Genomic DNA, 16,598 nt, shown 5'->3' on the forward strand with positions numbered 1-16,598 from the left:
GCTGAAAGAAATCCTATTTAGCCACAGGCTGTATTTCTACAGGCTGTCCTTAGTAGCAGTGCTAGCTTAAACAGCCCTAGCTATTTTCAGCCTCACATAACATCTGACCTTCTGTCAGGCTGATACCACTATTTATGCTGGGAACTACACATGGTGACTCCACAGCAGAGTGATGATTTGTGTCCTGCATGCTATGCTCAAGCACTACTAATACTAAATATAAAACCACAAGTCAATAAAGTCATATTAAACCTACTTTCAACAGAAAAACAGTACTGTGTTATCTTTGCCTTAATTTTCTTAGTCTCAAATAAATATGAGATGAAAAGGGGAAAATCTATCTCACATTTTTCTCCACAGATTCAAACATGAAACCCTCACCTTTTATCAAGAGTGATAAATTTGCAAGAATGGAAGGAAATTCTAAGAGGAAAGCAAACCTCCCTTCTCCTTTGCTTCTCATAAAGCACCTCACTTCAGTGGTCAATGCAAGACTTAGTGAATAATAATAAAACCAGAAACAAAAAAACAAAAAAAGAAGCAAGGTTCCAGAAGGGAATGGCATGGATATATTCAACAGCATCATTGAGTCTCATTGGATTATGCTGCAATGAGAACACTAATGTTTCCAATGTGCATTAAGCATTATTACTACAAATGTTAAACTTAAAAGCTATCCAATTCTGTGGTGCTACCACCATGAGAGCAAAGCTTTCATAACAAATCACAGATTCAATACATAAACCCATAAGAAAACACAGACAGAAAAGAGCCAGTAAATAACCCCATGCCAGCATTGCATTACTCCCTACTGAGTACCCCAAGTGTTTTACCTGCCTCATGGAAGAGAATTTCCACTATTATAAACATGCTTTGACAACCTATTTTTTCACACTTTAAAACTTGAGTTGTTCTTTCTTTTAATTTTTATTTCTTGGTAAGTAGCAACATTTATCTTTTCATAGACTATTAACCCATCAGTGTTGTGTTGCCACAATAAACCAAGAACTTTAAAGTTCTAAAGTGTCAACTGACTGCCAGAAAACAGCACCCACAATGCTGCAGAAAACATGTAACATTTTGCTCCTACAAAGTAATCTAGGAAGCTGTCACTTGCATTTAACTTAAGTATTTTAATTAGCATTTCCTCTTTCATAAAAAGTCTAAGAGTCTGCATCTGGAATATTGGCATAAAAAGCATATTTCATCCAGTATTTCAAAAGACTTGATAAATGACTGCCACCCAGGTCACACAGCTCAGCTTAGAAACAGGAGCAGAGTTGAAGGATAAACTCATCCTGCAGTCACAAGCCTTACTACAGCTAAACCCAGATATAGCAACACCAGCTTTAAATCAACCAAGCAAGCTTTTGCTAGAAGCAGTGTGACACCAGAGCAGTAGCAACTCCGGACAGTCTCACTGTTTACATACACATTTACTCTCTTTCTCAAGGTTCAACATTCTCAAGGTTTCAACATTGCTGAGTTCCCTGCTGCTGCACTACTAGCAGCATGAAAGCTAACTCGTTAGAAGTGGCACGTTCACACTGCGAGTACCATAAACAACTGCTTTGAAGTCACAGAAGTGTCCTGTCCTTCAGGAGCACCATGTCCTGAATGCAATTCAAATGTTAAAACATGCTCCCATTCAGACGATGGTCTTGAAGCACTTTCAACCTATTCAACTGGTTTCCAATGAACAGCTTTATCCCAGTAAGTCACAGGAGAACTCCCGCCACCCAGGTAGAAATACTGTTTGCACCAAAAACGCCTGAGTCACCTCCAGACTCTTCAACTGTGTAGAATCATAGAACCACAGAACCATTAAGGTTGGAAGGGACCTTAAAAGATCATCAAGTTCCAACCCCCTCTGCCATAAGCAGGGAACCCTACCACTACATCAGGTTGCACAAAACCTCATCCAACCTGGCCTTAAAAACCTCCAGGGATGGGGCATCAACAACCTCCCTGGGCAACTGATTCCAACTGATTCCAATCAGCACCCTTATAGAGAAAAACTTCTTCCTAATATCTAACCTAAATCTCCCCTCTCTCAGTTTAAAACCATTACCCCTGTCACTATCTTCTCTGATGAAAAGCCCCTCCCCAGCTTTCCTGTAGCTCCTTTCAAGTAGGCCTAATGTGTAGGCACGATTCAGCAGCACAGTGAAAGGAGGAAGGTTTCTGGAGGCTGCAACGCAAGTCTCTTGTTTCTTTTAGGTCTGACTCTTCTATCATTACCCTAGGATGAAGGATCTCCAACTTCTGCACACTACATGTATGATACATCCTTCCTGCCTCTCCTACCAACCCAGTAAGCAGCATTCCCTCTTCCCCTCTTTCTTACCTCATCCAATTACCATTCTGTGTCTGCTAGGAGGGCAGAAATACACACACGTCCTACAGAAGGAAGAAAACACTTCAAAACCAAGAGCGAGCAGCTCTAGAATGGAGGTTTCTGCATCTTCTGCTTTCACCCTGAACCACAGTTGCTTCCTTTTCCCTCAAAGCCAGTCCCTTTATCAGCAACAGCAGCACCTACCACCATGGACAGCTGTGTACTATGACTCAAGTTTAAGCTAACTCTGAACAAGTCCTCAGAAAAGAAACTTAATTCATGAGGGGAATTATAAAGGATTTATATAAAAATAATCTTACTTCAAGCAACCTTGATTATGTATAGTTTCTAAATAAACTTATTTACACTTGTGACAATGTACTGCAAAGTCTGACCGCTATTTTAAAATTCTTTATGAAAGATGATCATCTACAATGCTGAAAAATATCTGGCTATGCATCTGGAAAGAGAAATTGTTAAAAGAATGAACTCACTTCTGAGAAAAAAATAATTCTGCAGGAACAAAGATTTTCTTAATTTCATTTACTTCAGTGGAAGTGATCAAAAGTGAGTGTCAAGAGAAGAGTTACCTTTCTGGTTCTACTAGTCTATGCAAATGACATGTACAAGTTGGTATCAGCTAGTTTAAATTCCTGAAACTCACTTGCACCTCATCCATAAAAAAACAAAACACTCCATAAATTATGGGTAAAACTGTTACACCAATACAACACCAAAATGGAGGCTAAAAAGGGCATATCTTTGTAATCAGCAGAAAAATCTATATCTACGCCCCTAGAAATTATATGTTATCAGCATACATTATATTGACCAACTGGTCTCTCAGCCCAACAACAGTAGTGAGAAGAGAGAAAAAAAATGGTGAATCTGTTCAAGAAAAGCCATCTTCCACATGTAGCACAAGTTCCCTGATAATAGCTCTAGCATTAAGATGCAACACTCTGCTTTAGGTGCTTTATTACAAAACAGGAGACACTGAAAATGAGTTAAATTTGATCAGTATCTTCTGTAGTTAAATGAAGAGCCAACTGGAAGTGAAAGAAAACACTCTTCACACAGCTTTATGTACAGCCTCATTAAGTTTTACACACTGGAAAATAACTGACAAACACTTCAAGCTCTGTAAATAAACCAAATTGAAGAAATTCCATGGAGAAAATACTATTCATGCTTTCTTTTGAGCAGGCCTGTTTATAAGCACTTGCTCTTCCCACTCAGCATGGTACATAATCAGCCTTTTCTAAAAACACTTGTCTTCTAAACGATGCTTTTTCCGTCCACTACACTAACTTGTGAATTTGGACAGTTTTTTTGAGAGCTCTTTTATAGCCACTTTAAGAAAGAAAGAAAAAAATCAATAAAAAATGTATGATCTGTAAAAATACCTTCAGAAAAAATATTTTTTAAAAATCAGTTGGTACTAAAATGTTTTAGTTCACTGTACTCCTACTTTAGAGAACAGCAACTTTGAAGTTATATACATTTTATGTACATCTGAAGAATCTTTCACTACAATATCTGGGTCACCCTGCATAAGTACACCTGTACAAAGATCCCCTGGGCTAATGAACCTGTAGTTTAACAGATACTGCAAATCATCATAAACTGGCATGTTCCTCTTCAGAGTCCTCTGATTCCCTCCTATCAGCTCCTGCACCATCCTCCCATTGTATCCATCTAAAGGTTTTGCTCTGACATACAGAAAATTAGAGGAAGAAACTGATTTTATGAAAAAAACTATCTAGCAAGAAAAGTCAAGAAGCAGTAATGAGTGGCTGAAAAGCAGCAACCACAGCACTCTTCAGAAGTACAGTGTGTATAGATACGTGTATCACAGCAGAACCACACATCTCGGATTCTCCCAAGATGTAAATGCTGATAGTTTAACTCAACAATGTACATTTTTTAAAAAGCACCTTTAATAGTCAAGCAACAGATGAAAGCAGGTAAGTTAACATAAAGTCTAATGGTTCAGTCTTTGTACATTACAAATACATGACACTATGTCTTAGATTTAATATTTGCTACTAACTGTGCTTTGAAGTATAAGATGTTTAACAGTAATATTGTACCAAAATGCAGTCATGCATTTTGCATGGCAATTTAAGTAAAAATTAGAAACATAGAGAAACATGGATGGAAGAAACTTAATTTAGACAAGGGACGTAAAATAGCATTATATGAGCAGGAACAAGGAAGAACACAACTCCAAGTAACTTTGTTCTCTAACAAAAGCAAACTATGTCACACCTGTATTTGAAGTACTTAGTTTTCTGTTGGAACTAATCCATTACTACAGATCTACCACAGTTGGCCAAGCAGCATCAACTGAATTTAAAACTGATTCTATTAAATAAACAGCATTCTTCAACAAGGAACAGAGGCCGCCTTAGACAGAAAGAAGTTCAAGTAATCTGATGCTATGCTTTGATTTTAAAGAAGAATTACTAGCACAAAGATGCTTTTAAGGAACCATTGCCTCTCTACTAGGGACAACTGCCTCTCTACTAACACGATTTGCACAGAGTTCTTCTTTCTAAACATACGTATCAAACAAAACTGCATTTTATGTGGAAATAATCTAATCCTATCACTACCAGAGTGCAAAAAATTTCCCTTCATTTCCTGCTTACTTAAAATATTTGTACTGATGAAACTGACAGAGCAACTTTCTCCATTACCACAGTGGTTATTGTGATAGAGTTAAACCCTGTGTCAATAGCTTTCACTATCAAGATATGTTTTGTACATTAGAGAAACATTTTTCTCCAATGGTGCAACAGATTTTTTTATTATTTTTTTTTTGGCGTTTGGTATATTCACTTCCAGAGATTTGAAATTTCAACTGAAAGGGCAGAAAAACAGAAACATTTAACAAAGTTGTTGGAGCAAGACTTCACAAACATTAAAAAACAAGTAACAAAAGAGTGAAAGGCAACTTAAGAACCAGAGACTCGGGAGAATCAGAAGAAACCATTAACTTTGAGAAAATTAGAACAAGAAAGAAGACAAAGCTGTTATTGCAATATTTCTACTTCCTTCACACAAACCCTGCTTTCTCTACTGTCCCATGCTGAACGAGCAATACAGCTCTGTGTTTCTAGTACTACATTGAAAGGCCTTCCTACAATACAGTGATCCCAAACATTGTTACATGACTTGTACATCATTAAGTATGGATTGGAATGCAGGTCTCCTTAAGCACAGAAAATTAGGGTAAGTCATCCATCTCCTTTCCTAGTAACTGCATTAAAATATCAGACATAACCCTAAGGTAGTACATATGGCTTACACACTTTACACAAACTCCTCAGGATTTTAAGTTTAAAACTTCAGTAAGACCCATGGAAGGTAAGCAGGACAAAACCTAAAATTAGCTGAAGAACAGGAGGAAGCATTCAGAAGGTCTGAAATAAGGCTACCTCCTGAAATGAAGGTACTGCAATTATTTAATAAATCTTTCTGGAATTGTTTCACAGACTACAGGTTTAATTAAGAAAAACATTATATTGAAGGAATGTTAAGCTTCTAGAGACCCAGCTATGTACTTAAAACATGAAGAGTCCCAGGAGTCCTGGTGGGATGTCTGACTTCAGATTTCACAGTGTTTAAGTTCATTACAAAATTACTTGGCTTAAATTTTAAGAGGATGCCACCTGTTTTGAAGAAATGCCATATGCCACAAACAAAGCTAAAAGGAAAATAAAGTAGTAGATCTACTACTGATTCTGCTCATTCCACTGGCCATAAAAGAAACATTAGAACTTGGTAGAAGACAGACGCCTTCTCTCCACCCTTCTATTATTAGCTCTCTGACAAGCAGAAAGAAAAAAAAAAAAGTACAAAATAGCATATTTAGGAGGCAGGCACTTCATGTCCAACTAAACTGATTTTAAGGCAAAGTCCTCAGAACACAAAAGGAAAGAACTAGAGGACAATCTCAGAGGGATTCACTTAACACGTAACAAGATATATGAGTCACATATATTAGCTTCCCCCTCCTCTCCAATTATTGTTGACTGAATTTACACTCCCACAGAAACTTGCTAGTAGGAAACAGGTGTTTAAGTGAAATAACTTGCCAACTTTAATAACTGTCTCTCCTCTTTAGTGCCTTGCTTCATCATAGAAGATGAAGATAGACTCTACCATACAGTAATTTTCCCAGGCTGCCAGAAGCAAAACTGAAGTTTCACCCAAAATGAGGTAATGCCTTTTCTATTCTGGTCTATCAGTGGAATCTCCAACACTATTTGAAAAGTCAAAAGACACTGAAAATTAAGTGCAACCAGCAATCATGTATCCAATTCAAAACCCTCTGCAAGGTGGCAAACTTTCCAGCGTGCTCCGCCACAGCCTCAACGCAAGATGTATCCAAACAGGAACATTTTGAACTAGGTAGAATATACAATTTCTCAAACCAAAGGCCCATTTCTGCCAGCACAGAGAAGCCACAAGCCCCAGGTGGTTCCTTCTGCCTGGCTGCGGAAGAGGCAGCACCTGGGAGTCAGTGGGGGGAGCCTGGGAAGGACTGTCCCAACTCCCTGGCAGCAGCACAGCAACCAAAGAATACCTGAAGAGGTCCTCTCCAGCAGAGTCAGTAGCTAAAGCTGTGCAGAGGAACTGAGAGATTGCAGTCCCTTGGAGAGGGGGACTGAGCCCACTCTCTTCCTCACTCATGTCCTTCCTCCATTACCTCTGTTCTTTTAGATGAAAACAGTAAAGAGAGCCTTGTACCTCTATTTTTTTTGTTTAATTTTAATATTTACCTTACTTAGTACACCCTAATTTTCCATCTGCCAATAAGATATAAACAAGTATACCTCGAAGTACACAGTTAATGAGAAGGGGCTGCACAAGTTCGTATCTTTTTAACTGCCTGGAAAGCACAGTCTGCAGCATTTTCATACAAAAAACCCAAACAACACAACTGTTCCCATGCGACATTTTGGGTTTTGTACAGGAATTACTATTTCTATTATATAAACACTAAATATTATGTCATAAAGAGGAATGCTGAGTGGTAGAGAAATGGCTTATCAATTTTTCAGAAGATACCTCTAAAAAATTCTGGGTCTGAAAGCTGGCAATGCTGAAGTTCCCACAAGCAGGAGCTGAGCCGCGTTGTGGTTGAGCAAGGACCTCATTGCAGTGCGGGGAGGGAGGGCGCTGCCCCACCACGTACTTGACTTCAGAGCTGCTCTCCACACAAAGGGGAGAGCCTGCTCTGCCGCTCCCACGCATTCCTGTGATCCCACACACAGGGAGGTGAAGCAGATCACTAATCTAACCACAAAATTAATGCTACAGATAAAGAAGAATAAGATGGGTGATGTGACTAGAAGAGCGCAAAGCTGTTCCTTTAAGCAGTTGCTCTCATGGAACAGATAAAAGAACAGACCTTACTTAACTCCACTCTTGCTTCAAATATTCTTTGAATTTTAAATTTTTACTTCCCGTGCTTTATTTTAATACTTATTATTCTGATGCAATTAGTTTCAGTGTCGTTATTTTGCACTGCTGCTATTTTCACCATCCACACAGTGCAGATTAACAGGGGAAATTCCAAACCACGACAACAGATTTACACAGTAAAATCCCCTGTGCATCAACACAGACTAGTTTCTTAAATGCTTCTGGCAAGCAGAAAAACCTTTCAACCTAACATCAGATTAAAACCATACGCAAGTGCTAGATTCTTTACTGGTGTTTCTGAAGGAGTAATAAATATTCAACTCTAGGTGATCCAGCACAGTGAATTTACTGGATCGCTGTGCCTTGCTGTAAATGGTATACTCCTTTTAGGAAAGCATGCTGGCAAGCACACTTCCTGGGGGAGCTTCCTGTTCGCTTTCACCTGGTAACTCATGTAAAATTAAAAAACTCTCACATTTTATCATCAGTAGGAGGTGACCTCATGTTACCTTTCACTTTAATTAAACATATATTGAAGAGCCCAAAAGAGGAAAAACTGCTATTTCCCACAAGCACAGAAGGTATTTTTCCATTTTCACTTGCTGATTGTTGTCAGCCTAAATTAAGTCTTTGCCCTCCTTCTTGTGAGGATGATGAGCTCATTCCAGAACCACAGAAACTGGAATACGTTAGAACTACATCTACCTCAGTACTATGAGCATTCACCTCTCTACTACTTGCAAATTACTACTGCTATCGCCAGGAAGAACAAAGATTAAGACTTAGTTATGGAAACAGACAGCTGATGAAGACACTAAATGATCTGTAATCACCAAGGGACTAATTCTGATCCCTCCTGATAAATATTCAGCTGACTCCAACAGAATACAGCTGTTATACAGGAGAGAAAAACTGAACTAGGACTCAGTTTTTCGAGCAAGTTCATTTCTTAATATAGCTATCTCAATCAAACTAACTCAAGTCCCTTTCGCTTTAATTTAAAAGCAAAAACTGACCATAGAATAAAAGAAACGCTGTAACCCATCTGATAAGTGTAACTATCACTGTTAAATTACCATGTTCATAGAGATCCACAGGCTACCTCGAAGAGCAGTAGATCACATTGAGCTAATACTATCAAATCTTTACTATATTGACCAATAAAGCTGGTAAACCAGATAAAAGGAAAATGCACCCTGTGCAACTACTTTTGGATTAGTAGCCCTCATGGAAATCCTGTGACTGTCTTCAAGTAGTCCAGTCTACCCATAAACCTGAGAACTCACTACTCCTCAAGACAGACTGTTCTGTATCCTCTCTTCTGCATGCAACATCGCCTTGTTCCTTCCCCCTAACGTGTGCCATGAAGCACAAACCTTCCCAAAAACTGTAGAGAGGAAGAAGGAGGGAGCAAGGCTCATCAATTACAAGGTCAAAACAGAAAAAAATTCTTGTTGGAAAAATACCGTCTGGGAAAGCACTTCAAAAGAAATACTACCAAGCAAGGCCACAACAGGACAGGAGACTTGAGGCCCACTGGAAAAGATAAAGGTTATACTGAGGCAGTCACTGCAGCTGTGAAGAAACATTACTAAGAGGTAAAGGTAAGAACTGACAAACTCTGAGCAGGAGAACAAATCAGATTATGCAATGCAAGAGAGCTGAGCTTGAAGAGTCAACAGAAAGATACTGAAGGTGATCATCGGAAGCACATGCAACTATATTAATTGCTACTGAATAAATGGCAGGGTGGTTTTCTGTGCAAGGTAACAACAAACTGCCTGCAAAGGGACGAGCAGAGAGTGCACTTCTGAGAACAGGCTGTACACAGCAAGAGGGAAGACACAGTTACAAATGAGTCTGCATGCACATACAGTTAACATTGGCAGTTAAAATAGTCCAACTACACTGAAAAGTGTAATAGCATTGCTATGAGGAGCTTGCCTTTTGTCTTTCCTTATGTGTATTCTATAGAGAGTTTAAAGTTGATTAGGATCAGTTCATCATGCACATTTTATAATGCTTGTTGAAGTTTGACCTTTATACTGTAAACCCTACTCCCAACAGATATGAAGTGGCAGCACTTAAGATAAAGCACAGTAGTGTGTTTCCTTAAGGAGCAAGTGATTTAATCTCTATCACCATTGATCCCTCTAAAGTACTAAAACTGTACATTTGATACATACATTACTTCTTATAATATAGGTTAAAAAAGCCAGGAAGCTACACTATCTTTGCTAAGGATAAATTAGCAGGCTGTCCAACCAAGATTCTTGTCCTTTGGAGGCATGAGCAGATTACAAGACATAAAAGTGCCAGTGGAATGGGAATTAGTGGGGAATAATTCCAGCCGCTTAGCGGAATAGAGTGAGGAATAATAGTAGGAAACAATGCAAGGAAGTTTACTCACATCTCTTGCTTCTCTGAGAACGTGGAAATGGAAGAGACATATTCTAACAAAGGCATAAAGACTTCTTTCAGAAAATATGATCCTGTTTATTATGGCAAGAACTTGAGAATTGTTTTAATTTTTTTTTTTAAAAAAAAGGAATTACATTCCCTCAAAAGATTTAAAGATTTCCAGATAATAATTTGCCACCAAGTAAAATAAAAATTTTCAAAGTAGAAAAAAAAATATCATATAGATGTCAAGCAATGAAACTGTTAATTGAATAAAAACAGAAAGCATACTTTATAGAAAAAAAGTAGACTTAAATTTAAGCATGTGAACTAACCTGAAGGGCATATGGCTACAAAGACCTACAGATTTGTGACAAAGAGTTCACATTACATCATTAAAACACCAAAGCTGAGAACCAGGGCTTATTCTCATACATGTTCATTGGTACAATATCTCCACTCCTAACTTCTCTACAGCTGACAAACAGTTTCACTGCTGGAACAAAACAATAGAAACGCTAAATTAATCCAAAAAAGTATTCAAAAAATGTAGTAAGGAAAAAAACTCATACCATTCACTGCTATAATCGGGCACAGGAGACAGTACAATGGGTGAAAAATGCTTTTTGCTATTATCTTTGATAGAACTACAGTTATGTAACTTACATTTAGGGTTATATAATTTACCCACAGCAAATCGTGCCTGATCTACCTGACTGGCTGCCCATGAAGGAGGAGCAGGCAGCAGCAAGACGCAACATAGTCTCCCATAGCATCTTTGTGGTCAAGCTGGAAAGCTACAGACTCAATTACAAACCATGTTGCTCATGGTCAACGCTGGGGCCAAGCCCTGTGCTGGTAGATGGGCAGATCTGTCAGAACCCTTGCTGTGCCAAAGGCTGCCTGCAAACCAGGTGGCATTTGCAGCATCAGAGAGTGATGACACCCCTCCACCTAGCCCTTACAAGTCCATAACTAGAATACTATAACTGGTTTGGCATCAGCTGGCGCAAAGGGGAGCAGAAAAAGGAAGATGAGCAGAAGGCCACCAAGATGGTTTACAATGCTGCAGCACACAACCTGGGCAGGAAGCTCAGGCAGCAAGTCATCTTCAGAGAACAGAAGGCTACCGTGGAGGAATCTAACTGCTGTCTTCAAGTACTGAAGGGGCAATTTTGTACAGGCAAGATGAAGATCGATTCCCTTCAGAGGTGCACAAATGAGGGGGAAGAAAGAGGGAGTGGTCCCAGGTTGCTAAAAGGGAAACCTGAAATTGCTGCAAGGGAAATATTCTTCCCAGTGCGTGTGGTTAAGTAGTGAAAGTGGGAGTCAAAAGGCTATGGAACTGCCATCAGTGGAGATTTCTGAAGACATGCACAAAGTCCTAAGCAACCTAAATCAACTCTGGGATTAGCTCCCCTCAAATACAGGGATGACCTCCAGAAGTCCTTTCCAACTTACTTTATTCTATTATGATACTGTAGATGTTCGCATTTGCTGTACAATTACATTAATTCAACTTGACTCAAGAAACCTTTCAGAGAAGTCCTGATGTCAGTCCTTAAGGAAACTAGTGAGGAAACAACTTCTGTTCTCAAGCTTAGACACGGTGCAAATTAGTATTTCAGATCTTCCAGGGAAATGCTAAAAAAAGAATTTGACTACACAAAGAAAGAGAAACAGAACTTATTTTAATGGCAGTTTATACTGCATTCAGGGGAACAATACATCCTGGCTGGGTCAGTGTTCTCTAGTTAAGCCTAGAGCTGTTTTACAGTTTATCACTTCTGCCTATGTCCTGTATTTCTCCAGATTTTGGTACTTCACTACTTATTTCTGGATTCCTTCACTGTCAGCAAGCATCTGTATTATACTTTCCACAACAGTAAGCCATTAAAACTGTGCTCTGTAGGCTGCCTGCCCCAGGGCAGGAATGGGGGAAATGCAAAGAAAATAGATAAAAATCAAAAGCAATGAGAAATTTTAAGTTTAATTTTCAACTTTAGAACCAAAGGAAAATTCTAGTTTTTCTTTCTAACAACTTGGATTTTCTTGGTGAGTGGCTCAGAAACAGTTTTCCTATTGAAGGGGCAGAGTGATTTTAAATCTAAGAGAATTTCTTATCAGTTAAAGTATTTTAAATACAAGACACAAGATCACAATTAGTAAGTGACCTTCATATCCATTCTTCAAGCATTCCTTGGAAAAACAAAAAAATATTTCACTTTTGCATTTCACTTCTAATACTGCAGTGCTGTGTCTTTCATACTGTCTCTTAACGCTGCTTCTACTTCAGAAAAAATAGATAAGTGGATTTCTTGTGCCAAAAACATATAATGTTTTTAAAATAAGACTTTCAGATACAGTACATTTTTAAGATTAACAAATTTCATCTCTCTTCACTTTTAATCAGTTTTGAAAGTCACACTGTTCTTTCACAAACTGGAGAAAAGAAGGTTATAATGATCTTCCCTGACTATACTTGGTCTCACTAAGGAAATTCTATGCTAATATCTTAGTAAAAAGTCAAGCCAATTAAGGAGGACATCACTCATCTGAAAAGAAAAAAAGGCCTAAGACTCAACACAGACTAAAAAAGGCTGAACGATAAACTTTATATTTCACCTAAGGCTAAAGTCTTACCATAGCAACCGTTAAGAAACAAAAATATTTCCAAGTAGCCAAGCGAGTAAACTTCTGCTTCTGTTCACCTCTAATAGGGGAAGTTTAGACTGGCTTTTGTAAATGCAGACCATATTCTCCCAAACAATTTAGTAAATGGTTAACTTTACACAAGAAGTTAGCTTAAACTTCACATAGATTAACACACAGCATTGCACGATCAGCCTTTTACTGCAAGGTACTGATAAAACCACAAAGTTTACACTGATAATGTAACCAAATTTAGCAACGTTTTTATTTCAGACCTTCTTGTAAATGAAAAAGACATTTACAATAGAGACACACTCCGAAGAGCCTTATCATAGCTGCAGTGCTGGCTTACACAACTTTCACCCTTTGTTCCTCCCCTACACCGCCCCTTCAGCTGCGCTGGGGTTTGACGTCCGAGTTACCACGGACATACCCAGCCGGATCAATGGACTGAACCTTGTTGAAAACAAGCATTGCCACAGGGAGCTACTTACAACTGCGAGCAGCTTCCTGCTCTGTGTTACCACGCAGCTACGTAAACAGTTGAACAAGCACAAGTGAAACAATGACACCAGGGCTGCGTTAGCCAAGACTGCTGCAAACAGAAATATTAGTAAAATTACAGCCCAGCCTAAACCTGCATCTACCTGTTCATAACTCACCCAGATGAATAAGCAGATTGAAACAATCTGGGGCAGGGAGGCACCCCTTACATGAGCCTTACATGAGCCCAGGCTTTCAATCTGTGAAATAACCTATGGATGCCATGATCATGCTTTAATGGCAACCTTAAAAGTAATTTTAATTTACTTCATTAGCACCCTTTCAGACTAAATTTACTAATTGTTTACAAGATCTACTGCAACTATGCCCAGAAATGGTATAGGGTGTGGGTGGTGAGAACACTTTACATTTAACCCAGTATGTAGATTGCAGTGTATCATCTAAAAATCAGTATTTAACATAAGGTTAAAAAGCTGAAAGAATGCCATGAACACTGTGTAACTCTCCCAGAAAAGAGTAACACAAAGCAAAAATACTTCACATTTCATTTGTCCTTATTTGCCCTAGTCCTCACGGTTACTTTTTGTTTGTTACTTTAGGAACAGGCTGTGACTGAATAAGATCCATTGTTTTTCAATAAACCAGTTGCAAACTGTTTGTGTAATTATCCCGACTTCTACACCCATTCTTCCAAACTGAGCTCTAAACTTCATAAAAATCCTAAAAAATGTCTCTCTGAACTAGTATTTCAAAATTAATATTTTAATTCCAAGGCAATATATTTATTACTGGCTTAGACTTCTATTGCATTTACTTTTGCACAACTGGAAATGAAGAATATTTAGGTCATTCTGAATTAACATGTGTATGTTAGGTTTGTGTATTCAAGAACACTTACAGTGGTCAAACTGAACTAGCTTAAAAATACATTAAGTTCTTAAAATGCATATTACCTATCTTTACATGAACGTTTGCTATTAGACTTTAATTTGTATTCATTTCTTCCAAATACTTTAACACATAACACATCAGTGAAAACAGAAAACATATTTAATTAAGAAATACATGCTTTGGCAGATAATGGGAAGCAAATGAAACATTATAGAACAATATTCCCATATCTGTTTCCAGATTATATTAGATACTTCTGAAGTTTACATCCAACACTTTTTAAATAACAATTTAATGCAATTGAAAGGTTCAGGAATGCTGAAAAAAACCTATGGACTGAAAAAAAGCTAAATAAAACCCTAGAAATATAGAAGGCCAAGGTCTAGATGCTAGATTCCAGTTCAGGTTTAAGCAACAGTTTGTAATAGTCATAATATTTTAAACAATCTAGGATTTCCCAAATGGAAGTAAAACCAGGAGTTTATTAATTCTCCAAGCTGCACATAGGGAAGAATTTTCCCAAGAACTTTCCCCTATAGAATCTTAAAATTACTTTGGGATATATATAATAGTGGCAGAAACAAAAAAAAAAAAGCAGCCCGAAAAATATTTCAGAACAGGAAAAATATTTTTAAATATAATATACAAACAAAACACAGCACAGTAAGCCCACACTAAAATAAGTAGTACACCAAAACATTAAGAATTGCAGCTGCATTTTTTTGCTGAGCCAAAGCCTTCTATTCAAAGAGCAAAGTACATTTCAGAACTTGTTTTTCTTTCAAAACCATTAATTCAAGCAGCTACCAAAAAAACTCAAACACCAAAACCTCCAAACCTCTTACAAGTTAGAGGGATTCTAGGAACCCAAACAAAGCCCCTGCGATCACTGGTCGCTAACAAAACACCCGTAAAAGCACGGACCCCTTGCTGAAGCCTGTAGCCTGGCACTAGGCCTCAAAAACAAGGAGGCAGCCTGGGAGCCAGAAAGTGAGCAATTCCAGAGCAACGCACCCAGGGAAGCCTCTCCCCTTCCTGCCAAATAGTGATCACCAGGAAGTCACCAGAGCAGCAACAGCGCTCAGCCCTGCCAGGGAGCGGGCAGCTCGGCTCCCTCCAGCTCCACCGCACCTGCGGACGGGAACCCGCCAGGGTGACCTGGGAAACACGGGCCCAACTCTTATGCGACCTGGAAAACGAGCTATGATGCAAATTCGGAGGAGTTCCCAAACGTCTCCTCTGCAGAAAGCACCTAGGTGACTCTCCCTTCTCCAGCAGGGTGCCCAGACGCAGTCACAGCACAGCACACAAAGCCCCGAACGAAATCCACTAGGCCATTCATGTCCTCACGCAAACAACACCACCAGATACTGTACAGAACAGATGCTACAACACTCTACAACAGACTAACAACAGCGAGATAAACTTCCCATTCAAAACAACCTGAATGTCACCCAAAACATACCAAGAGCAACAGGTTTATGGCACCGAGCAGGATAAACAGGATGTGAGCAAAGCCTGCACAAAAAGTCTCCCTGTGCAGATAAAATCAACTACCAGCAGATAGAACTGATCCAACCAAAATTAAAAGGGAACTGAGGCAAGCTTATTTAGCTCGTGGAAGCAATCTGCTGACAAAAAGAGAATCCAGGCAGCATCTCATTGACTTGAAATGCATGAATGTTCTAAGCTACATCTGAAGATCACCAAAAAAAGTCGCACTTACATGGTCTCTCCAGTCTTAGCAACATGACAAAGAAACTGATCCAGTATTGGACACACTTCCTTCTTTCCTCTCTTCTCAAAATCTGTTGGTGTGAGAATGACACAAAGAGTGGTAAAAGAAGATAGGATGGAACAAAAAAACCAGACAAACCCGCAATTAGCGATGTATTTGCTTTAACGACCACTACAGTTCCCACAAAAGTATTTTCACGCTTTCACAAGGCTTCAGTGGTTCCCAAGAGTCCCACCAGCCTCCCAGCCCTGTGAAACACTTAATATTTTCGCGTGGAGAAACTACACGCATCTGAGTGGCAAAAGTTGATTTGCAACTTCTTCCGAGCAGCTGCAAGGTAGGCCGATCTCCCCAGGCTGCACCCAGCAGTGCAAGCTAGGGCAGAAGCGGGCTGGGGATGGAGGAAAAGGCAAGGCAGGGGCCAGAGCCGGGCGAGGGAAGGCAGGCAGGGATCCGGGGAGAGCAGCGGGCAGGGCAGGCGAGGGGAGCCCCGGGCCTGCGGGAGGAGCGGGGTCTCTAACCCCCCGGGCTGCCCGCCCAGCCTCACGCAGCCCGGGGGGACAAGGCGAGGGCAGCGGGGATGAGGGTCTCACCTCTCCCCTTCCCGCAGGGAACCCGCGGGGCCTCCCCCCCCACTCT

The 16,598-nt window shown here is 39.5% G+C and overlaps 1 protein-coding gene across 1 annotated transcript in view; it reads right to left on the reverse strand.

Moving 5' to 3' along the window:
* The window catches only part of PPP4R2 (protein phosphatase 4, regulatory subunit 2), a 28,989-nt gene extending 12,964 nt beyond the window's left edge, over positions 1 to 16,025 (reverse strand). The window contains exon 1 of the mRNA XM_009996879.1: positions 15,948 to 16,025. Coding sequence (XP_009995181.1) covers positions 15,948 to 15,949 — 2 coding nt within the window. The 5' untranslated portion in view covers positions 15,950 to 16,025. The remainder of the gene's footprint in view (positions 1 to 15,947) is intronic.
* Between the last annotated feature and the right edge of the window lie 573 nt (positions 16,026 to 16,598).

Source organism: Chaetura pelagica, unplaced genomic scaffold, assembly GCF_000747805.2.
Source record: "Chaetura pelagica isolate M959 unplaced genomic scaffold, ChaPel_1.0 scaffold24, whole genome shotgun sequence".
In the NCBI taxonomy this organism is placed as follows: Eukaryota; Metazoa; Chordata; class Aves; order Apodiformes; family Apodidae; genus Chaetura; species Chaetura pelagica.